This window comes from Lepidothrix coronata, unplaced genomic scaffold, assembly GCF_001604755.1.
Source record: "Lepidothrix coronata isolate B3197 unplaced genomic scaffold, Lepidothrix_coronata-1.0 Scaffold5, whole genome shotgun sequence".
In the NCBI taxonomy this organism is placed as follows: Eukaryota; Metazoa; Chordata; class Aves; order Passeriformes; family Pipridae; genus Lepidothrix; species Lepidothrix coronata.
In genome coordinates this window covers 4,896,503-4,919,191 of record NW_016690185.1, presented here as the reverse complement: position 1 = coordinate 4,919,191, position 22,689 = coordinate 4,896,503, and the positions used below count along the sequence as shown (strand labels likewise).

The 22,689-nt window shown below is 40.5% G+C and overlaps 2 protein-coding genes across 11 annotated transcripts in view; both read right to left on the bottom strand.

Annotated features, from left to right (window-relative positions):
• Positions 1–1,602: 1,602 nt before the first annotated feature.
• LOC108503334 (protein FAM26F-like) lies at positions 1,603–14,985 on the bottom strand. 10 transcript variants are annotated; one of them, XM_017827288.1, is made up of 6 exons: positions 14,882–14,970; positions 11,227–11,304; positions 6,670–6,850; positions 5,983–6,046; positions 4,155–4,626; positions 1,603–2,326 (listed from the first exon to the last, which is right to left on the bottom strand). In XM_017827288.1, exons 5-6 carry the CDS (start codon positions 4,545–4,547, stop codon positions 1,910–1,912), a joined length of 810 nt encoding a protein of 269 aa, XP_017682777.1. In that variant the 5' UTR covers positions 4,548–4,626; positions 5,983–6,046; positions 6,670–6,850; positions 11,227–11,304; positions 14,882–14,970; the 3' UTR covers positions 1,603–1,909. The 10 variants fall into 10 exon arrangements, 9 of the variants coding, with proteins under 9 accessions (XP_017682777.1, XP_017682711.1, XP_017682761.1 ...); XM_017827222.1 differs by having other exon boundaries at positions 4,155–4,606; XM_017827272.1 differs by having other exon boundaries at positions 4,155–4,606; positions 6,772–6,850.
• A 1,611-nt stretch (positions 14,986–16,596) lies between these two features.
• Positions 16,597–22,689, bottom strand: part of DSE (dermatan sulfate epimerase) — a 35,903-nt gene continuing 29,810 nt past the window's right edge. The window contains exons 6-7 of the mRNA XM_017830434.1: positions 21,682–21,889; positions 16,597–19,616 (exon numbers count right to left, since the gene is read on the bottom strand). Coding sequence (XP_017685923.1) covers positions 17,852–19,616; positions 21,682–21,889 — 1,973 coding nt within the window. The 3' untranslated portion in view covers positions 16,597–17,851. The remainder of the gene's footprint in view (positions 19,617–21,681; positions 21,890–22,689) is intronic.

Sequence of the window (22,689 nt, the reverse complement as noted above, 5' to 3'; positions counted from 1 at the left end):
TTGGAGGGGGGGAGTTGTTGTTGTTTTAAATCAGGGCTAAAAGGTCTTGTGGAATTTGTCTGATTTCACTGCCAGTACAGGAGCCCTCGGTGCAGTTTTTGCTGGTTATATCTAGCTGGCTGAGACGGACATGTGGCTGACCACAAAAAAATGTTCTTTATAAGGCCGTTTTTACTTTTTCCAGCAACATCCTATTAGCCAAAAGTTACCTTTTACATCTTCAATATGAGAGGTAAAAGGTAACATTTCAAACTGAACTGTGCTTCATGAAGGCACAAGTAACAAAATTGGACACTTGATACTCTATTATCATTAAGTAAGTTTCTTGGAAGGAAAAGAGCACTGAGCAAGTCAGTGCTTGTGACAAAATGAATGATTTTTAAAATTCTTTTCTACATATATAATTAAATCTTGTTTTCCCTTTATGTGTTATACTTTCAGTTTATAGTGAGAAAGAATCTTCCAACCTCATTATATTCAGCTAGTTAAAATAGGCTCTTCCCTTCCTTCTTCCTTGGAAACTGAGTATAACAAATAACTTCTTGGGATTCCTTTCTGTCTGTCTGAATAGTTTCCAAGTTTACTGTGCAGAAAGAGAGGATTTCTGAGAGTAATAGGACAGCCCAGACCAAACGATCTGACTCACCTCTCCTAAACACTGTCTTAGGAAAAAGCTTTTCAGATGAAAACTGAACTTTGCTATTCTTCACTCAAAATCGATATATTTGTTCTTATAACTTGATGTTCTTTGATAAGAATATTATTATTTGCTAATATGGATTACAGATTTATAATATCCTTAAGTATGTGGTTGTGCTATAAATGTTTGTTAATATATAAGCTTCACTTGCACTGCCATGTTATGCATAAACCTAATCCCTCAAGACAAGTTAGTTTACACTTTGATAGACTCCATTCTGGATGAAGTTAAATAGTGTATTTGGCAGGGACAAGCAAATGTAGCTTGGGTGTAGCTTAAATATCTTAGGTACTGATGCCAGGGCCAAAACACTGTACGTATGATTATATCTTTTAAAAATCCCATAGGAATTAAGTCCTTTTGAGAAAAATAAAAGGAAGAATATAAACAGTAAGTTTAATGTTAGTGTATTTTCCCTGCAGCATTCATTCAAATGCCTATTTTTTTCCATTAAAGAGCTTTACAATTAGAGGAAATTAGCAGTAGAGATAATTATGAAAGACTGCTGCAAAAGGTGACCAAGATCAATCAGTGGTAATGAAAATTCACTGCCATGGGAGCTTTTAGCTTCATGGGTACTTCCCAAAGCTGCTGAGCACATAGAGGTAAAATGACTGGAAGCTATTTGGTCAGCAATTCAAACTGATATGCAGCTGAAATCATTCTATGGACCCCTTTGCTATGCACAGGTAGCTCCAAAATGGTAATTGCTTCCCAGATTTTCAAAGAAGCTGTCTTGCCTTTAGCAACTAATTGACTGAAAGTAAATATCTTACTGAAAGTAAATATCTTTCTGCTGCACTGAAAGTTCGTCAAGTGAGAGCTAATAAAGTAAGCTGAATTTCTGATCAAATCTTCCATTCGTTTTGTCTCTTTGATAAGTTTTGGTATTGTCACTCGAGCTGCCAAGTGCCCTTAAGCTGTTTGGTAATAATCTGACATAGTATGTGCTGACATCTTTTCAAATGCTGATAATTTTAAACATATGGCTCTTCTTAATGAACAACAACATATGAAAAGTCCCATTGTGACAGATGTATTTATTTAAATGTATTTAAGCAAAAGTAATAAAGTCTATTTAAAACCAAATCTGCTGAGGGTTACAAGTATCATCTTTTACATAACGTTTACATAGATTTCAGCACAGAGGAACACAGAATAAGACTCTTCTGGTTAAAAGACTGCCAGCATTGCAAAGGATTTGTTTCACTAAAACCCTGAATCAATTGCATCTGTTTCATCAACAAATCCTAAAACAGTGGGATTTTGACCGCCTTCCTCAAAGTTGGCGCTGTTGCCTCTGTTTGTGTTCACATACTTGTGTATCATGCTGTAATACTGCTCTTGTGAATTGAATGTATACAAGAATGAAATCTTCTTCCAGTCTTCGTTGCTGGGAGTATGAAATGGTGCTGGGTCAGTGGCTTCAAAAAAGCAATTTGTATTTCTTTCTGCCAGCTTGGTTGCATGCTCCTTGGCTTTGATCTCAAAGAGTTTCTGTTCTTCTTTTGAGTAAATTTTCCAGAACTTGAGCTGAAGATAGCTGACTGGGGAACAACAGCGGCTGACACATGTTGAAATCAGTGCCACAGTGATGATGAAGGCTATCAGGAACCACCCTATCAGCTTGAAAGAAGAGAGATAGGTTAATGGTGGTTTTGTGTGGTCATATGAAGGAGTATAGAAAATAGCATTGAAGAAGATATGAAAACTGTAAACGAAGACACTCCCTGGAGTGCATGTAACTGCTTGCTGCCAAAAGAGGGGATTCCATGCACACAATTCAGCCAGCCATACAAAGCCTCTGTGCCCCTGAGCTGATCTTGTTGGATTAAGGATGAATATCAAGAAAAGAGAAGGTGGTCTGAAGTTATTTTCTCAGTTATATCCAGCTTTCTTAACTTTTAAGCAAAATATTGACCATGAGTTTCTACAGTTGTGGTCAGATTTATGGTACAGAGGACGCAAAAACACCCTGTGGGCCTCATGCTTGAAATCAGACCTCCTGCTGATTGTGCTCTATCTGATTGTGGACAGTAACTGCTCTCCCTGATGCCTGAGCATGCAAAAACAAACAGGGGCCACAACACACGGGAAAAGTTGTGTCCCGTACATTCTGTAGGCAGGACACAGAGTTGGCTATTGAATATGGGAATTCAGTTTTGTTTTATAGACGATTTAAACATCCTTAGGTAAGTCTCAGAGGTCCCATCAAAACCAGGTGTCCTAGTAGATGCTGATCTGTCCTTTAAGTGGTACTTATCTGGAAGCTCCAGGCAGAGATCCTGCAACATCCCCTTTTACCCCAGGATGACTTTTTTTTCAAATGAAAAATTATCGAGTGCTAAAGAAAAAGGAGTTGGTGTTCTTTTTGATTCTTAATTTTGTAGACAGTAGATTAGATATTAAAAAGTGGTCAGTAACAAAAATGCTCTCATGCTTTTTCTGTTTTTGTTTGACTAGATGTTTCTTTTAGATTTCATTGCAATATCAGTAATAGTCATTCCTCCTTGATTTTTCTCCTTTCTTACCCTATCTGAATTCAATGGTATAGAGTTTGCTCCTTGTCAGCCTCTTTCTTGGAGAAGGAGCATGCTAAATATTTAGCAAATGTAAACATTTTTTAATTTTAATAAGCATTTGTACTAAACAGGAACTTACAAAAATCTGAGTAATTATAAACTCTTATAAACTTAATTCCCTTAACCAGCTCTAATGTTTTCCTGAGGAAAAGTTACAAATTCTGATTTTTCTACTGGAATTAAGACGAGATCCATACAAACCTAGAAACAAAATTGAAATGCTGCCAAAATTTGGAGGTTTCATTTCACTCCAAACAGAGAAATCCACACACAAGTGCTATTTTTTGATCATGCAGTTTGTCTTCAGCACAAGAAACTTTAACAAGACAGATATATATTTTAACTACTCTGGTAGAATACAGGTGTAAAATTATTAATAGGTTCAAGCGTTGAGATTCATAGTCAAAGAAGCTGTCCTTATTTTTTCACTTGCCAGTTCTCTGTTGCAATCAGACATCAGCTTCCCCTTTAGTAGTGATCTCAGGTTCCCCTCAACTAATGCCTTTTTACAGAAGTTTGAGATATTTAGAGATTTAAAATGTGGAAAAGGAGAAGAACTTGCACCATGCCTAAGCTGACTGAAAACTTGTGTAAAGTCCTGGTCTCTAGGCTGGTTTCCTGCCCAACTCTGAATGAGGTTTTGTAAATGACAGTGCAAACATGCAAATCCAGAAAGTAGCATAAATATACACCTATTGCTTTTCTGTTACTGTTTTTTTGCTAATGAAATTTTGCTAGTCATATACCTGTGGTACATGATATTATACAGTGTAAGAGAGAAGGACTGTTTACAGTCCCCAGCAGGCACTAGTATACATTGAGGAGCCAGGATCAAAACCCAGAGTGTGAGGAGAAGAGAGGTGAGGCTTTACCTGGGACTGTGCCTTAAGGCTAAGAAGTTCACTTGATATGTTTGTTGATAACTTCTCATCACAGGGTATTTTGAACAGCAGGTTTTGGCACTCTTGTCCTTGATCTTTACAGATGAGATCCTTTATCAGGCTGTTCCCGCTGGCTGCACACGCGTAGAAGTTGGCGTTGAGCAGGGCCACGGCTATCCAGGTGAGTGGAGCCACCAAGGCTCTGGCTGTCACTGGTACCAATACCTGGCAGTAGCGGGCACAGGTTCCCCTGGGGCTGCAGTCACGGCACTTCTCCGGAGGGCAGGTGCCTGTCAGCAGGCGCCATGTCCTGGCATTCACCATGTAGCCGAGCAGCAAGAGGATGAAGGCAGGCACCATGAGGAAGACAGAGCCATACAGCATGTTCCCAGAATTGCAGGGACACTTGAACACCACAGAAGAGAAGATCTGCTCACTGGCAGCTGTCAGCAGGGACACAATGCTGTAACCCAGAACAGTTTGGTGGCGGATGCAGAAATCCAGTGCCCCACGTAATCTATCCATTTTCTCCCTCCTCTTACTTTGATGAGAGCAAAATCTCCATCAGAAAAGGATGAGAGAGAGTTGAATGCCCTGGAGCTCTGGTTTACAGAGGCTTGCAGAGCTTTCACTTTCTGTTCTTGGTGGTGATGCAGTGAAGCACAGAAACAGCTCTCCTCAGAGGAAACAAAGGAGCACGTGCTTACTGCACACTATCAAGGTCAAGCAGAAACCACAGTGGAAACCCACTCCAGTTTCAACATCATCATGGCTAGGCTTCGTGAATGAAGGTTTGGGAAGGGCTCTACCCACATTTACTACAAGCAAGCTGGTGGCTGAAAAGGCCACTGCCAGATAGACAGGTTGGGTTGCAAAAGGCACAGCAGAAAGACTCCTTAGGTGGTATCAGCAAGATACGGTTCTTTCTGCGTTGTCTTTTCTCCTTGAGAGTGATCCTGCATGCGTTCTCAAAGGAAGCAGCAGCGTTATAGATAGTGTGTTTCAATAGCAAAACAATAAAGAGCTTTATTTCTATAAAAATAATTTGTGTTTGTCCATACATGCATAGTAGCTAGTAATGTCTTACATCTCATCATCTTTTCAGTGAAGCTTTTCAGTGAGGCACCAGATTCAAAGTGGGAATAAAATGTGAGAAAACCACCCAGAACTATATAGATTTTTATCCTACCTTACTATTAGCAATACAATATGCCTTGTTCTCTTATGGAAGAAAATTCAGCAATAATCATGTTAATTTTTCAAGATAATCAATCAATCTTTTTTAAGTTGTTAGAGCAGTGCACATGCAGCAGTGACCAAGCAAATGACCCACTGAAGTTCCAGCTACCAGAATATTATTTGCCAGGAATCAGATTTTGGACTCCCTCCTCCATACCAGGTAGTGGCAGCTTTGCAGCCCAGAAAAGAACAAAACAAGAACGCTCCTAAACCAGCAGAAACTTATCAGATGGTATGAAGTGGAAAAATGATGGAAAAGGCTTGCATAATGAAGAAAAATATCTGGAAGGGCTTCCTGGGCATGGAAGACTCAGCTACCTGTGAAAATACTTGCTCAGAGTCTGTAAGTTTCATTCACTCCCTGAGGGAGATCAACCAGGCCCCTAAGGTTTGTCTTGTCCAAATCTAGACAAGTTGAGCTCAGAATTAAGGAAGTTGAAGCTTTGTAGTCATGCAGCTGAGGCAATGTAGGTAGGTAGTTTGCTTTTGTCACCCCCACATGTGCAGGTAGCTGGGAAGCTGGTGGTTACTGTCTTCTCTGCCACAACCACTTATATGGGATTTTAGAGTAAAAACTCACCTGCTTCTTGCATAAACTGGGAGCTCTCTGGCTTCACTGGATGCATCAGCAATATGAATTCACCCTGGTCAGAATTCAAATGCTGTCATTTATAATGCGCTGATTTTTTTTTGGGCATTATCATGGCACAGAGATTAACCACAAAGCCAGAGCTTCACCCCACTCTCAGGCAAACATTGCCTCCAGCTGGACCAGACTGATTATAATACTGGCTGCTTCCGGCAAGACAGTCAGGCATGATGCTGCCTGTATCAATGCATCACCTAGAGCTGCAGAAACCAAGCCTGGTGGAAACACAATGGCTTATCAAAGCTCTGTCAATGAACTTTGTGAGTCATTTAAACATTCCAAAGGGTCCTTTCAGCTCTTTGGGCAGCTGAGTAGGTGGCACAGAGGTGGCAGAACAGGCAGCACCACTTCAAGTGGCTGCCAGGCTCACACCAGATGTGCTGTGCTCTGTGCCAAGCTCCTGCTGCAGAGGAAAACATGCCAGTAACTGAAATGCTTGCCTTGGTCTAGAGGATCCTTTGTTATTGTGCAGCAGTATCATAAAAACACATACAACTAAAAAGTATATAAAACTGAGTGAATCAGACTGAAGCTTAGCCTGACCTCATCTTGGTTACAGCCAATAGCTGAGAGGGAGCACAGGGAACAGGGGAAGGAAGCTTGGGAATGCAGTCATACCCTGTGAATCTGCATTTCGGGGATTTCCTTTGCATCTGAAACCTGTTGAGTTATTTCTTCTGTAAATTTATCCGGATTCTGTTTTAACCCATGCAGACTTACTGACATCCAAAATATTGTACTGCAGGTGTGCTCAACCTTCTTTCAAACCTGACACCATACCATTTGATGTCCCCAAGATCTGGAAGGGAAAAACATAAAAGAGTGGATCCTTGGTGTCTCCCTCAACTTATGACCTTGAACATCTTCATCATAGTCCTCTGTTCCCCAGGCTGAGGAGCCCTTAATATAGTCATATGAGGAGCCCCTAATATAGTCATTCCTCATCTGATGTATTCCTTTGTATAATTTTTTTATCCATGTTGCTACCTGAACTGTTGTCTAGGATTCAGGTATCATTTTTTGCATGAGGGGAAATGGGAAGTATACCAGATTTCCAGTGCATTGAAGGTGCAGCTGAACCACAGTTTGCAACAAAGTCATACTGATGTTATTTGTTTTCTATTTCCTTGCAATAATTCCAGCATTTTAGCTGCTTTGTAATAATCCATGAAGCACTGAGTTGATATTTTAGCAAACTACGTATTATAATAAAAAAACTCTTTTCTGAGGGGTAGTTTCAGTAAGCTGAGAGTCTATCAGTGTATATATGAAGGTAGGATTTTGTTTCACTTTGAACACCACTTCTTCTACAATTAGACCTGCCATTTTGCTTTCTGGTCAGGCAGCTAAGAAAGTATATCTCCAATTCTTTAAAGCAGAGGTTCATTTTTAAAGATTGAGAATAACTTTGTATTATTGGCCACTATTGTTGCCTTGATTTTTACTTAGAGGCAACTACAGACAATCGTTAGCATGCCTTGAAACCAGAATTCAGCATATCTGAAGAAGTCTTAGCAAATGCCACATCCCTGGAAGTGTTGCAGAACGGGTTAGGTAGGGCTTTGAGAAGCCTGGTCTAGTGGAAGGTGTCCCTGCCCATGGCAGGGGGGTTGGAACTGGATGATCTTTAAGGTCCCTTCAAGCCCAATTCAAAATTTGATGATTCTATGATTCTGCATCAGAAATAACAAATGCTAGTTGAAATCGCTGCAAAGGTGCCTCCTGGCAGAAACAGGGATCTGAGCTGCCTCCAAGAACCACTAGTTTAACAAGGGAACTGAAGGACTAGTGACAACTCTCTGGAACAGATTACGACCTCACAGGGGAAAATATAGAGCCAAGAAATCCTGCTATTTCTCTTTCTTAGCCTAATTTTAGCAGTGTTTTATTTATCTGTAATAAAATATGATTTCAGGAACAAGCTTCCTGTGACAAGGGAGTGGAGCTCTGCATGAAAAAGGATTAACTCTCCTCCAAGCAAACATGTTTCCAGTAAATATTCACAGAAAGTGGTGGGTGAGGGAAGAGAGACCACCCGAGTTGGGAAGTGGGGGAGTAGCTATGCTGGGAGCCAAGTGGGGTGCAGGTGTGGCCAGGATGAGCCCAGTGGCGGCTTTGGGAGCTGGAGGGGGGTGGATCAAGGGAGCTCCGGGATATGAGGAGCCATGGGACTGGGGAGTTACAGAGCCCCTGTTCACTCAGAGCACTCTTCTCCCAAGGCAGCTCTTTCCTTCCCTCTAAATTAACACTTGGCTGGCCACAACAGCTGCAAAGTATTATATGGAAAGTGTTCAGAAAAACATTTTTCTGTTAAAGAACCCAGAATTCCAACTTAATGCTTGGTTTTGCATTGATTTGCATGAAATTTCATGCCTTCCAAGGGGGATGGGAACAATGCTGGAATTAAAAAGATGAACATTTTTAGAACAAAATGCTTATTTTTGTTATTTGAAACACCTCTTTTTTTTTTAAATACTATTTATTAAAATGAAGGGATCAGAGGAAAACAAATGGACTTGTTTAATATTTTATCAAGTTTCTCCTTGATGTTTTTAATTTCTATGCTTTCATTTGCAGACGGATGAATCTCAGGCATCTTCTAGGTGGAAAAAGCTGTAGTCTGACTAATTCTGTCGTTTCCTCAAGTGCATAACACTGGTCCTAAAAGCAGCATGTGTGCGTGCATGTGCGCTCAGGGGTTTTACCAGTACGTATGGTGTAGGTCTTGTTTTCATTACTTTAGTAAGTCCTTACAATAGATTATTTATTTTTTTGCTGGGACATTTGCTACTTGTTCAGAATAGCGAAAGACTGGTTTTGTTTTTCTGCAAATTATTATCTTTCTAGCTGCTCCATCCATGGCCCATCCTGTCCTAAATTCCTGTCATTGGTCTTATCAAGTTCGTCTTCACATTATTACTCTAAAATCTTGTACATCCACAGATGCAATGGAAAAGAGCACCTCCACACTGGTTTTCTGTTTATAACGACTGGACTTTCTTCTCCAAGTGAAAGAGCTGTAAGCTGCATTTCTCAGTGCCCAGTTCAGAAGGACACATGGAAAAGTCTTTTTATTCCAGGAAAATTCTTGTAATGCCTTTTGTCTCAGTCCAGGTGAAATTAGTGCTTAACATGTTGGAGGTCCTGTCCACAAGCAGATCTGCACCTACCCTCCAGGTGGACTGACCACCCCCAGAGGCCCATTGCCTCAGTTTGTGAAACCAAGGAAGTTATTCTGACTTTATGGCTGAACCAGCCTTCTTACAAGTTTGTGAAGCGTCACACAGCTCAGTGGCACCACATAAATCATTAATAGTACTAATACTTAGTAGACCAGCAGCCTGAGAAGTAGCACTGTGCCTGGGCCTGCACAGCTTACAAGCATTTGTGTACCTTATACTGCTATTTTAAGGCATTACATTTATTAGCAGTTTTTGGCTGAAAACAAATTTTTAGGGGGAGGAAGGAAACAGGTCTGTAAAACCAAGCGTGGCTCTGAAGCAGGCTCTGACGGGTGAGCTCTGGTACAGAGTCACATAAGCCATGGCACTTTCCCTTGCTGTTATTTAGTGCTGCTATTTTAACATTATAGATTCACTAAAAGTCTAATTTCTGTATGGGGAGGGTCCTGTGACCCAGTCCAAATGTGTGGTGATTTTACTGTTCAATCTACAATGTATATGAGCCATAAATAAGTGTGTGTGATTCTTTAATGTTGGCTGTGGATTAAGTGACAATTACTTGTTGAGTTTATAAGAAAATATGATAGAAACATGAGATTAGAAAGACAGAAGTTGTCATGTTTTATGATGAAATTAAAGAGTCTTGGTGAGCCATAGTTGTGTTTTGTAATCAGGTATATTACCCTGGGCAGTCACCTAGTTGGTTCTAAGAAGGAAAAGCTCAGTCTTTTCCATTTACTATGGAAAATGAAATGCCCTAGAGTTACTTTGCAAATTTAAGTGCATTAAACTCTAAATATTTCTATATTTTTATTATGTATGTCACACCTTGCTGCCTTGGAATTGCTGAATAGCTGAGATTTCATAGAGTCATAGAATCATAGAATGGTTTGGGTTGAAAGGGACCTTAAATATCATCTAGTTCCAATTCTCCCTGCTATGTGCAGGGAACTTTCCACTAGACCAGGTTACTCAGAGCCCTGTCCCATCTGGTCTTGAACACCTTCAGGGACGGGGAGTCCAGAACCTATCTGGGCAACCTGTTCCAGTGCCTCACCACCCTCACAGCAAAGAATTTCTTCCTAATATCTAATCTAAATCTGCCCTCCTTCATCTCGGGATGATTGTCCCCTTGTCCTATTAAATAGATTTGATTCTGTTCCACTCTATGTGTGCGTATGTGCGTGGCCTAATAGTGGCTGATCACATTCTACAAAACATGCTCTGTACTTCTCTATTCAATTAATCCTTCTTCCTCTTTTCAAACTTTAGGAAATTAACCACTTCTTCTGTTCATGGTAGTACACTCCTCTCCCCAGTTTCCCATCCCAGGTTCCTTTGCTGCTCATATCTTGTTGCTTTTATTTTCTAACAGTAAGGCAGCACAAGGGTCAAGACCCTATTCCTTTCAAAGCTGTCAAAGGATTGAAAAGTTTCTCGCTTCTGACCTTCAACCTCCCTTACTCATATTGCTTATATTTTTTTAATCAATCTAATCCTGAGCTGCAGAATGCCCAAGCTGTTTCAGTTTACCACAAATGTGCAAACTGTGTCAGGCTCTATGGTAACTATGTCTGGCTTGTATTAAAGGCTGAACTCTATTACACTCAACAGCACTTTTGTGTGCACTTTCAATTTTTTTTTTAACAGGAAGATATGATTCAAAAGGAAAGAATGATATATGGGACATAAGGAGAAAGCATTCCCAGTTGCCTATATTTTATGTTAGCAGTAACTTTCCAAGGCTCTGGGTCTGCCTTCATTTATTCAAATACTCCATCATCATTGCCATTTTTATTTCCATGGCATTTGCAGCTGTAAGTATTTCATAGCATTATTGAACATCTTCTATATTCCTCTAGCTTACATAAAGGTGGAGTTACTTAAGTGCCCTCCCAGGGACTCTGCTCCTTTGTCCATTTTCCCATTGCTAGCAACCTGCAGTTGGGTTCACCAGAGGAAACTCCACGAGGCATACAAGATTGTGTTTTACCAGTGTACCACTTCAGCTGTCAGAGCCAGATCCTCCACACAGCTTACTGGAAGAATGTCCTGCGGAGCCTTGGGTCCTCTGAGGTGGAATAAGATAGATATATGATGCTTTAAGGCAAATTGATTGCATACTGTTCACCACTCACTGGGGAAATAGGATGTCATAACTGCCAATGGGTCAATTGCTTCATTACCTGACAATAAGTGAAAGAATACAATTATTTTACTTGATCAAAATAAGGATTATGCCACATAGAAAAAAAGATAAGCATGAGAGAAGTGAATATAGTTCTAGACTACAATTAATAGCAAAGACCTACTATAACTACTTCAGCATCCTTACTAAGCCGTGGAGCAGCTTGGCCTTCCTTAGCACATCCCAAATAGTTTAATTCCTTATCCCAAGGACAGTCCTGTTCTTTAGGGAGGAAAAGAAATATGCATGTGCTGATCACCTATTCCCTTTTGCCACAGGGCGAATTCATCGAGCTTACTCTCACAGCAGTGTCACAATGTAGGGAAGTTTCCATGCCTCAATCCTCCTCAAGTTTTCTTTACGGCCATTTCCTGTAGGCAGATCCAATGGGCCCATCTTTCCTGGCATTCCTATCTTACTGTGTTATAGTTTTTATGAAGACAAAGTGGGATACCAGGTTTTTTATACTCATGATTTTAGAATCATTCCACCTCCTTGAAGAATGCCTTCCAATGCAGGTATGAAGCTAGATTGAGTATGTAATGTTTGGTAAAAAAATATATGTAAATATTTTGGGGACAGTCATAAATTTATATATTGTTTTGCCATGGATTATTGCTTGTGGTAGCACAGCCCTGGGGGTTGGAGTGGGGAAGTTTTCCTCTTGATTGTCCCAGGGTCAGTTAGGAGTGAAACCAATGAAATCATTGGTGGTATTGGGCACAAGTCAAAGGGGAGAAAGGTCACAATATCATGCTAAATATCTTATACAACAATGCATTTCAAATGCTAGCAATTTTTCTCCGACTTCTGGAAAAACTTCTGGAAAATAATCATAAATGCTATGAATGCTGTTTTCCTTTATCAACCTGAGAAACCTGGCAGGAAAGGTAGCATCTGGGGGAAATGCCACATGTGCTTTTAGCTGAAGGAAAGGCTGGATACACGGGGATAAAATGGCAGACAAGGTAAGAAGATTGGGAGCTTCTTTCCTCATAGAGGCATATGCCTATGCCACAGCTCATTGCCTACAGCAGGCTCATGCATGAGTAAAAGGCAAGTTTTTCTTACTTAAGCGGCATTGTCCAACTTCACTGTTGCAGTGGGATACGCCATGTGTGTCATGGAGAACATACGTACTGAACCATATGTACCGTCAAATGACTGAACGTGATACAGCTCATGCTCAACAGGCTTGACACATGTTGGCCTTTCTGTGTGTGCACCGTGTCCGTGAACATCAGTACGCTGCTGTCTGCCCATATGCCAGAGGTCTTTAGAAAAGAGGGAAGCTGCAAAAGGGCTTTCACCACCATGACAAGTCACAGAGTCCCTGCCAGACTGATGTCTTCCCCAAGGGTCTCTCATACACAGAGCAGGCTACCAGACAGATAAATGGTGGTTACATTTCACTCCTCATCACTATCTTTCCTAGGGGATCCCACAGTGCTCTTTGTTTCTGTGACTGGTGAGAATCTGCAGCTCAGATGGATGGGACCCTGAGTTACACGCTGATATAAAGAGCTCTGAAGTCCCAGCTCACCTCATGACTTCAAGTTAAAGCTTACCCGAGAACAGACAAGAAGAACAGAGGTTTCACAGCATGACCAAGGCCCAGAGGGACTATTAGGATCCCACCATTTGTCTTTCAGGATAATGAGGATTCCCACACTAATTCTGGTACTGCTGCAGGCATTCTTGCAGAAAGCACGAACATATAAAGTCATACCAAGAGCATCTTTCCTCCTGCTTTCTTTTTTGTCTTTTTAAATTTGAAAACAAATCTGTGGGATTTAACTGCATAATTCTATCACCACAAGAACACCACTACAAAAATACATGATTTTTGTTGTTCTCTTGCTATTTTTATTAATATGAATTAAAGCAGAGAAGATATGGCCTTGTACATATGGATTCATGTGCTCCTTAGTAGTTCATGGCCACGGCAGTCATGTTCATTTTCACTGAAAACTGAAGATAAAACCTAAAGTCTCACAAAATTATTAGTTTTCCTAAATTAAATGGCTGCAGCTGCTATGCAGTGTAGAGTAGCAACCAAGGCAAGCACGAATTTAAATTAGTCATCCATCTGTATTAGTTATTAGTAGGAGAAAAACTGATGGTGTGTTTGAGGAAGACCCATTGATAATCCCGTTTTTCAAAATATCTTTTAGAATGCACTTGTGTAGTTGCACTTATTGTGTAGTTGGGTCCAGCTCTCCTCCCTGCCTCAAGCAGACAATAGTTTTGTTCCTTCCTTTAGAGGCTCCAGGGCTCTTTCTTTGAAGTGCTTTGGCATTATTTGTTTCAAGGTCGAACTCATTTAGAAAACAGTCCCTATACTGATGACAGTACAGATATATCCAGCACTGGAATGCATAGCCCTTCTGCTGCAGAGAACTCCTGGAGTCAGCTGCCAAGAAAGGACAGAAAACAACATCTTGGCTTCATTAGCTGTCTGACTTACCAGCCTGAAGTTATCCTACTGATTTTAACAGACTAGCCAGAGCAAAGGGATGAAAGTTAGACAAATGTATGTTTGATCCCAACTCAGGCTTTTGCAAACCAAATAAATGCTAATTTAATGTCCCAGTGCAGAAATACAGCTATTTTTCAAACACTATATGCTTTCAAACAGTAAGAGAAAACTATTAATCACTGGAAAACATATAGGCCAGCAGAAGAATGTGATGTATTTCAGACATATAACCCTTCAGATTAAGCTTTGATCTTACAAATTTCACGAAATGAAGTAACGTGCTCCATTCCCTTTGGCTCCTTGACTCACAATGATGTACATAATGTAGCCATTTTTTAGCTGGACTCAAAAAATAATTAAAAAAAAAAATCTAAGAACCAGATTCCACCCTCAAACATCTACACCACTAACTGTGGGCTCAGTTGCCATTCACTTTGCTCAAAATACAGTCAATTAACTTTAGACTAAATTAGACTACAGCCCTGAAATGAAGCATGCATGACTGAACAGCAGCAATTGAAGAGAAATTGAGTGAAGTCAGCAGGGTCTCCGATGAATACAGGAACCCATCTGTATATACCCAGTTGTAGGATAGCCAGTTTTTCCTGTAGCCAGAGAGGCAGAAAATTAACACTTTTAGACAGGAAAAAGAAGCAGAATAGGAATGTGAGCAGAGGCATCTGCCAGAAACATTTCAGTCTTGTGACTCAATTTAAAATAGGGAGTGAAAAATACCTTTGCTACTGGGTACCATACAGTGACATTTCAAAACCTGTTTAGTATACCCAGTCAGATAAAACTAGTGCTAAGAGCCTCTGCCATCAACACAGAACTCACTGAGACTGCTTCTCTCCTGCATTTCAGACGAAGGATGCAAAGGCAAGGACAGCATTCTCTCCAGTATAAGCAAGTGTTGAGCAACACCAACTTTCTCCAGCCCCCCCACAAGCCAGTAGAGCTACCTGGCCTGATCCCATTTACCTGCTCTTCCTCACCACACTTCCTAGTGAAGCATGGGCAGCTTGGATTTTTCAATGTACAGTGTCATCTGATGCTCTGAGGCTTTGAACTGCTGCTTTACTGTGACACAAGCACTTCTACCCAACAGTCCAAGTTGCTGGTTGCTGACGGCATGGAACCATCTGTTCTTCTATTTGTTTCAAATTTTATTAAAAGGTTACGATCCTTGGTAATGAATGAGAGGGACAAGAACGGAAACAAATGGAAACAAAACTTACATAACCACTGCAGAGGGACTTTTTAAAGGTTCCAGCCTGGAAAAGAATAAGAAAGTACCCAGGATTCTTTTCGTATCCAAAATACACTCAGCACAATTAAGGCTTAATTTGCAGTTACATCTCTGCAAATGGAGTTCAGAGCTGCAAGCAATGACAGTTATATACACATAACTCCTAAATCTTTAACAGAAAGGTATTAGATGCAAACCAGGCAGAGACTGGAAAACCCCTAAATGCACACTTTATGCTGAAATGGGTCTAGTCTCTCGTTCAGGAGGACAGACCAGTGCACTTGATTTCCCTTCACTGTATCACTGAACTTACACCATTCATTTGAATGCTGGTCCACTTTAAAAGCTGCTTTAACACCTGGCTGTGAGCATTGGCAGCTCTTGCAACCACCTCTTCCCCTTTGCATTGCTGGAACAGTGCAGAGAAATGTAGTGTAAATGAGAGCTAATGGGTATGACCATACCTTACTTTCTAGTCTCTGCAGTTTCGTTTGACAGCTGTAATTTTGACTGTGATTCTGCAGTTTCATTTGACAGCTACACAAATCCCATACTAGAATTCAGACGCCGCACTACAAAGCAAAGAAATGCAGGTATTTCTCAAAAGACTTCTGGACTACAGGTTGGCTTTCTATAGCTGATTGTTCAAAGCAATAGCAAACTGACACAGCATAAATGTGAAATGAAATCTTGACATGAAATAAATACATGAAATAAAATCTTGACTTTTCAGTGTTTCGTGGTCAATAATATTGAGAAACTAACAGGGTCTTTGAAATTGAACATAAGAACATCTATTTTTGCATGTCTTCATGTCATCACTGTGCAAAGGCAGAAATAACATTTCCAGCAATCCACAGCCTGTCATAGGTTAGTTGCTTCAGCAAGCACCACTACAGACGTGGAGCTATACTGGGTAGTGCTCCCAGGCTCAGCTCCCTTTGCCTTAAGCAATTAAGTGGGTGAGCTGGAATAGACAATTAACCACCTTATATGCCTTTTGCACTTAGGGAAAAGGGGAAGGTATGTCTCCAAGGTGTTTCAAGGTCTTAGATGGACCAAGTTACTATCTGTAGGCTTTCATACTCCAATGACTGCAAGGATCAGAAATTAACTGGGGTCCTAAATCTTTGCTCAGACCAAAGGTACCAAATTTCATTGAATAAATCCAGGCATTGAAGACTGCAGTATGTGCATGTGTATGTGAATATACTGCTCAGAAATGGCTCAGTAGCTGGAACCTCTTCACTGAAGCTGTTTAGACAAGGAAAGCTTATCACATTTCAAAACAGACTTGCAGAAGGCTTAACAGGAGTAAAGTAGGTAATATATATCTAAATGGTGTAAAGAAGAGAAAACATGTTTGTGATTTGAACCAAGTGCTGATGAACATCATTACTCTAACTACCAGGAAAATTAGTTTAATCAAACAACTTTTCCATAGACATAATCATAAAGCTTTTATTTAGCAAATGTACTGGAAGAATTGTTTTTCTGTAAAGACATACAGGTATGTCCCAATTCCATAGAGCTTCCATTCTCTCAAATAGCTATGAATTTTTGAAATCAGTTTAATGAACAGAAGGGGATATATGTGGAGATGTCAAACTTATTTTTGTCATAAACTGCATGATTCCATTTACTACTAATCCCCAAATAATTGACCTGGACCCACCAAGAGCTTGCAGAACCCTTGCTGGTGTTTTATAGAGAACAGGCTGTACACAAAATTTTAACTGTCCTCTTTCTAGCCATGTGAACAGAAAAAAGACATTAAATACTTCCCCTTACTGACAGTTGCTGAGGTTACCACAGGATTGCTTTGGTTCTTTGTTTGTATTTTTACAATTGCATATGGAAGGGCAGTGATCTAGGACATTATTTCCCTACTAAGACATGCTTCAAACTATAGAAAACTTTTGTGAAACCCTACCTTGTAAAATGGAGAACAGATCCTACAGCATTCAGCTTTCTACAGTCTACACTTGGCTAAAACATAAAGGGTTTTTTTCCTGAGAATTGTGTTCCTTTCTACTTTGAGTTAACCCCGTATTTACCTTCTGCTACTGCTTGCTAGGTGTTGTGCCTCTCACTTGGCAAGTACTGACATGATTGTCATTTCCCACTGTGCCAGATTGTAAAGCATGGAAGAAATAACATGATATAAGGGTCTGCAATAATTATACAGGAGTGAATAATTATACCATATTGAACCATTGTTTGGTTTGGCAGAGAGAAATGAAGTCTAATGCTAAGATCCAACTTGTACACTTATGTTTGAATGTCTTAAGAGAATGTCCAGAGACACCCCTAGCAGCCTGAAATGAAAACTCACTACATGCAAACCAAATTCCATATAAAAAAGAAAGTCCTTAGAAACAAATCTATTAAGAGGGCTCTTCTCACCAAAAAATTAATTACGACTTACATTACTGAACTCTGATGAACAAAGCACAACATTCCCTCAGAAGTGAGGCCCAACTGAAAACCCAAAGGAGGAGTACTTATTAAGTACTTAGTTTTCTGAGATATTCATTGCTTGCCCTATTCTTTCATCCCTTCTGCTCTGAAAGCAATCTTTGCCCAGCTGTTTTTGGAATGTTTCAGAAAAAAAAAAGAAGATAAACTTTGGCCCTATTAGGGTTAATGCTTTTGCATAGACATATATGACCATAAACTGGTCAACTAGTAGAGGTCTTCTGCTAACATTGTGACTGAGAACAGGAAGAATACAGCCACAATAATATACAGCTGTCTACTAAAAGTATTGCATACAGACATCTTTGGCCATGCAGTCTCTTGGCCTTCTGAAAATATGTGAGCTGCATTGCTAACATGACAAAAAAAATAGCAATGTTGAGAATTAGAAATAGGCGGGTATAAGAAGCTGATATTGATGGAGCACTACTTCGAGCAGTCGTCACCATCTGTGCCAGCCCTGATCGGCCTTTGATTGACAACCCAGTTTTGTGCTTCACATAAGTGATATCTGCAAAATCCAGAAGATCTTTCATTTCCTCGTCTTCATCTACAGGCAACTCTTTTTGTGCTTGAGTCTGTGCCTTTTGTCGCACTTTTCTTTCATTTACCTCAATTTGTGCAAAAATGTCAGGAACAGCATCAACGAATTTGTAGCCTTTGGCTACCTTCCTGTTTTTCTTTGCTTTGCCACGCTGCTGCTGCTGCTGCCTCTGTGAGATTGCAAATATCCTGTCAATGGCCTCCTCTGTCTGTCTCTTATCTGAAAACCTCAGCAGGCGCTCAGCAGTCTTCCTAAAGCTAGCCGTGTTGCGCACACGAGACAGGATCTGCTTCTCAAGCTGCTGGAAAACAGGCTTAAAATGTTGCAGGTTCCTCTCCACGATCCCCATGTAGTCCTTCACTTCTGGCACTGCGGAGCTCCTAATGGCAGAGGCTCGGTCAAAGACAATTTTCTGGCGGTCTGCAATAACCTGTGCAAAGGCAGAGCGGGACCCATCGTCGGCAGGCCATAGGTACACCGCATAGGCATGCTCACCAGTGGTAACAAAAACATCCAGCTGTGGAGAATCCCCACGGACGGTGAAGCTCTGCACGTCCACAGAGGGCCCAATGAAAAGGTAAATGGCCCTCGTGACCGGGTGCCGCAAGAGGGTCGTTACATTCACATAGTTTGTTCCATTGTAGGGGTAGCCCCGGGGATACATCCTTGAGGCAATGGTGGCTTTCTCACTGTGGCCAGTGTCATCCATCCAGTACATCTTATATATCCCATCACGGTGCCTAATAAAGGCCCCGTGGACATCATCAACAACCGTTTCTTCAAAAGGCACATCCACGTTGTGAAAGAAACTGGTCGCTGCCTCCAGAGGGCTGTCATCTTCTAGGTGGATTTGGTCCACTAGCAAGAGGAGCTGGGGATGGAGAAGTATGAGGTTTCGTTGCAATTTTCTCAGCTTCAATTTCGGATTGTATGCACCCACTCCTTCTCCCCTGATAAAAACCACCCCACTTCTCTCCATGGCAGCAACCACTCGTCCCTGACAGTCGCCAGCCAAGTCATGTTTATATTTAAGCCACTTTGAGGAACAGTCTTCTGTAATCTGCCCTTCCCATGGGGAGAAGCAGCTCTTAGACACAGCAGGGGAAAACATCAACACATTATTAAAGAAAGTATATTTTGGCCCATACAGAGCTTCAGTTATGAAAGGTACACCATTGGGAGCGAAAGTAAAGGAGTTCTGGTCCGGGTGCTCATGGCCAGCGTTAAAGTTCCTCCACCCCTTGATCCACTCTTTGTACTTGTTCTTATGAACAATATCATATATTGCACGTCCTCCCAGCTTTCCTGACTTGAAGGAAAGGAAAGGCCTGTTGATTTCAGCCGGCAAAGCACTTCCATAGGTTACTACTCCCCAGTCCTCAAAATAATGCAGCTTAGGAACCCCATAGTCTGGTGGAGGTACGGAGCGCAAACTTGCATCATACCTGCCAAAAAGATGAGAAAAATGGGTTTAAAAACCACTTGACCATTAGCAGAACCTGTACAAAACTCAAAAAATGATTCAATAGTTACATCAAGGAGCAAGCCAACAATATAAAGCCCTCATTACGCTTCCTAATCATATAGTTGTAATGATATTTATCATACTAATCCCTGCACAAATTTGTTGTGTACACTTTTTACAGAATAACAGCTGAAAGCATCTGGTCTGCATTTAAAGCAAGCAGTTTCTCTGCAGTTCAAAAATGAGTACCACTAATTTCAAACTAGCCATGTTTTGTCTTATATATTCATAAAACTACTGACTGCAATACAGATCTTTTAAAAAGGCAAATTAGAAGCAGGCTGTAGACACTGTCTATTCTCCACTAGACATCAACATTTTATTAGAAAAATAAAAAAAACATTAGGGGCTTAAGGCATCAATCTATTTACTGACTACCTAATGAAGAGAAGCACAGTATCTGTTTCCCCAAAATGATGATTACAGAAGTCTGTAGTCTTCAAGCAGAATTAGCAGTAAATTAAAAATTAATGAAAAGGATACATGTTTATTATTTATGTCAGTTAACGTATGTTAGTTTCTTTCTCTAAAATAGGCTGAAGCAGAATTTCCATGGTTTTCTTGTATAAGTTGGAAGATGTAAGACATTTGGTGTAAAGAGAGGTCTTAACTCCAGAAAAGGCTACAATGCTTAAAATTTTTGCTTTATTTCATCTATGGGAGTTAAAACAGCAAAAAACCAAAACAAACCAGAACAACCATGGAAAAGAAAACCTAACCTTCTGGCATTGTTTTTTAGCAATCGAAATAAACAAACTCATCATTAAGCCCAGTAAAATTTCTGTTAGACGGTTCATCAGATTTATTCTCTACATCTAACCAGGAGCTTCTGTCAGGCCCTAGACCATCACAGCTCAGGTCCTGCATATGGCTTGGGGTAATTCCAACCAGCACTGTGAGTCTGCTCTGTATGTACCAGTCCTTGGTGGAGATTCCTCTAAAAGCAGATGTCTTCCCTGAAACTCTAATGCAAATGGACACGCTCATCACAAGAGCAACACTGCAGCACAGGGCAAAGGCAACTGTTGGAATATTCAGATAATTTTTTTTTTTACTCAGGTGCTCTTAAAAATTGCTTTCCTTTTTACATTGAAATGAATTTTTTAAGCATAAATTCCCAGGATTTCCATGAAGACGCAGGAGAAAACAATTATGGAATGAGGTTGCAGAGAAGAGACTCTGTATTTTGAAAATAACAAGATGAAGGCTGCTTGAAGCCTAACAAACACATTCTAATGTGCATATCATAAATGCAGAACAACAGATATTCAACAATATTTTTCTTGCAAGAGAGATAAACAGAGCTATACTAACTCCTCAAAAATGTTCTTATCTCCACAAACTGTGAGAATTCATATGTGTATCAAAGGCCTTTTGGATCTTTTAATTTCTTACCTTTAGAAGATTGACATAGAAATTAGCAGAGTTGTAAATTACATGGAAAAATATGGATCTAGTCATCTATCATGGCATTTTTTTCCAAGCATAACTTGCAACTAAGTGTGCAAAACCAGCTAACAGTAGCCTTACTGTTTACATTACTTCAGCTTTTAAAAGAAAGTTCATAGTATTTCTTAAAGCTTTTGAAAAAAACCTACGCTTTAAATATTCACCTAATTAATTATAAAAGAACGCGACAGGATTAAAAAACATTAGAACGGGCCAAATAAAAAAAAAAGACTACATATAGGCAAATTTTCAGTTCCTTTGGAACTGCCTGTATTCAATACAAGCAATTCTATAAAAGCAATAGACAATGGAAAGAAACCATAAAAGCAGATATAGGACAACACCAAGGTGTTCCCTGTAGCAACCCATACAGTGCATCTGTGCTAAGTGAAGAAGTTCTTCTGTGCCCAATGACTCTGGGTGGCACATGGACAGCCTGATCTCAGCTTCTACAGTACAAATCTAAAGATAATGAATTATCACTAACAGCAAACAGCTGTCAGGTTCCTTTTGAGCCCACTCATTCCCTTTCATACCAGAGAAATTCAGTGTGGAGAGTGCACCACCTCTGCCCTTTGGATGGTGTCCCTGGGCCCTCCACCACTCGGTTCCTTCTGATCTGCTCTGCCAACCAGTTTCCACTGCCATTGCGCATGACAAATTTGTCGAGAAACACCAGCTGGCTCTCTGGCCCATAGAACCAGTTATAGTTGGAATCCGCGATGGCCACAGTTCTCTGAAACCCTTGGGAAAAAGCGAAAAGGAATGTAATAAAGAACAAATAAACAAAAAATATGCGATTGCAAAGCATGACAGTAAAGCCAAGTGGAACAAACAGAAGCACCCTTTTCAGATATTTATGGACTTGCTTGTAAATGAACCTTAAATAGGTTACACAGCAGCTGCTTCCTTCTGCTGCAGCTGACTTGCATATTTACCTTTCTTCTTTGGCTCTGGGCTACAGTCACTACACAAAATGTACTACACTAAATGTAAGATACAATGTCCCATATACTTCTTCTCCTCACTTAAATCTGGCAGAGGTAACTTTGTCTTTACAGCTTTCACTTTTCTTATGTGAATTTATACTCTCTAAAGCAAAAAACCAGAGGTGCCCTCAAGGAAAAAAAATCAGCTTCACTTTGAAACAGTCAGCATGAGCTCATTTTGCCCTTTGGAACCTCTCCCCAGTGGATGCCTGAGGTCTCACAAAGAGTCAGCACAATTCCTTATGTGCCTATACTGGCATGCCAAAGCTGCACTCAGCCCCCCCCACATGGATAGATCTGAAGTTCCAAGAAAGTTATCACAGTTTTTTAACCAGGAATTTGAGCAACATAAGTTCCTAATGAATTGTCCTGAAAATAAGCAATGAAAGAGGGTAGACCTACTTTAGATATAAGGAAGAAGCTCTTTCCTGTGAGGATGGTGAGGAACTGGAACAGGTTGCCCAGAGAAGTTCTGGATGCCCTGTCCCTGGAAGTGTTTGGGTCAGGCTGGACCGGGTTTTGAGCAACCTGGGCTAGTGGAAGGTGTCCCTGACT

Excerpts from the sequence above, each read along its gene's own strand:
- LOC108503334 (XM_017827222.1), bottom strand. The coding sequence starts at position 6,777 with ATGTCAGTAAGTCTGCATGGGTTAAAACAGAATCCGGATAAATTTACA. Across the intron at positions 4,607-5,982 it reads CCAGTTTATGCAAGAAGCAG|CTGCCAGTGAGCAGATCTTC; the intron begins GTGAGTTTTTAC and ends CCCTGCTGACAG. Across the intron at positions 2,327-4,154 it reads GCCTTAAGGCACAGTCCCAG|CTGATAGGGTGGTTCCTGAT; the intron begins GTAAAGCCTCAC and ends TCTTCTTTCAAG.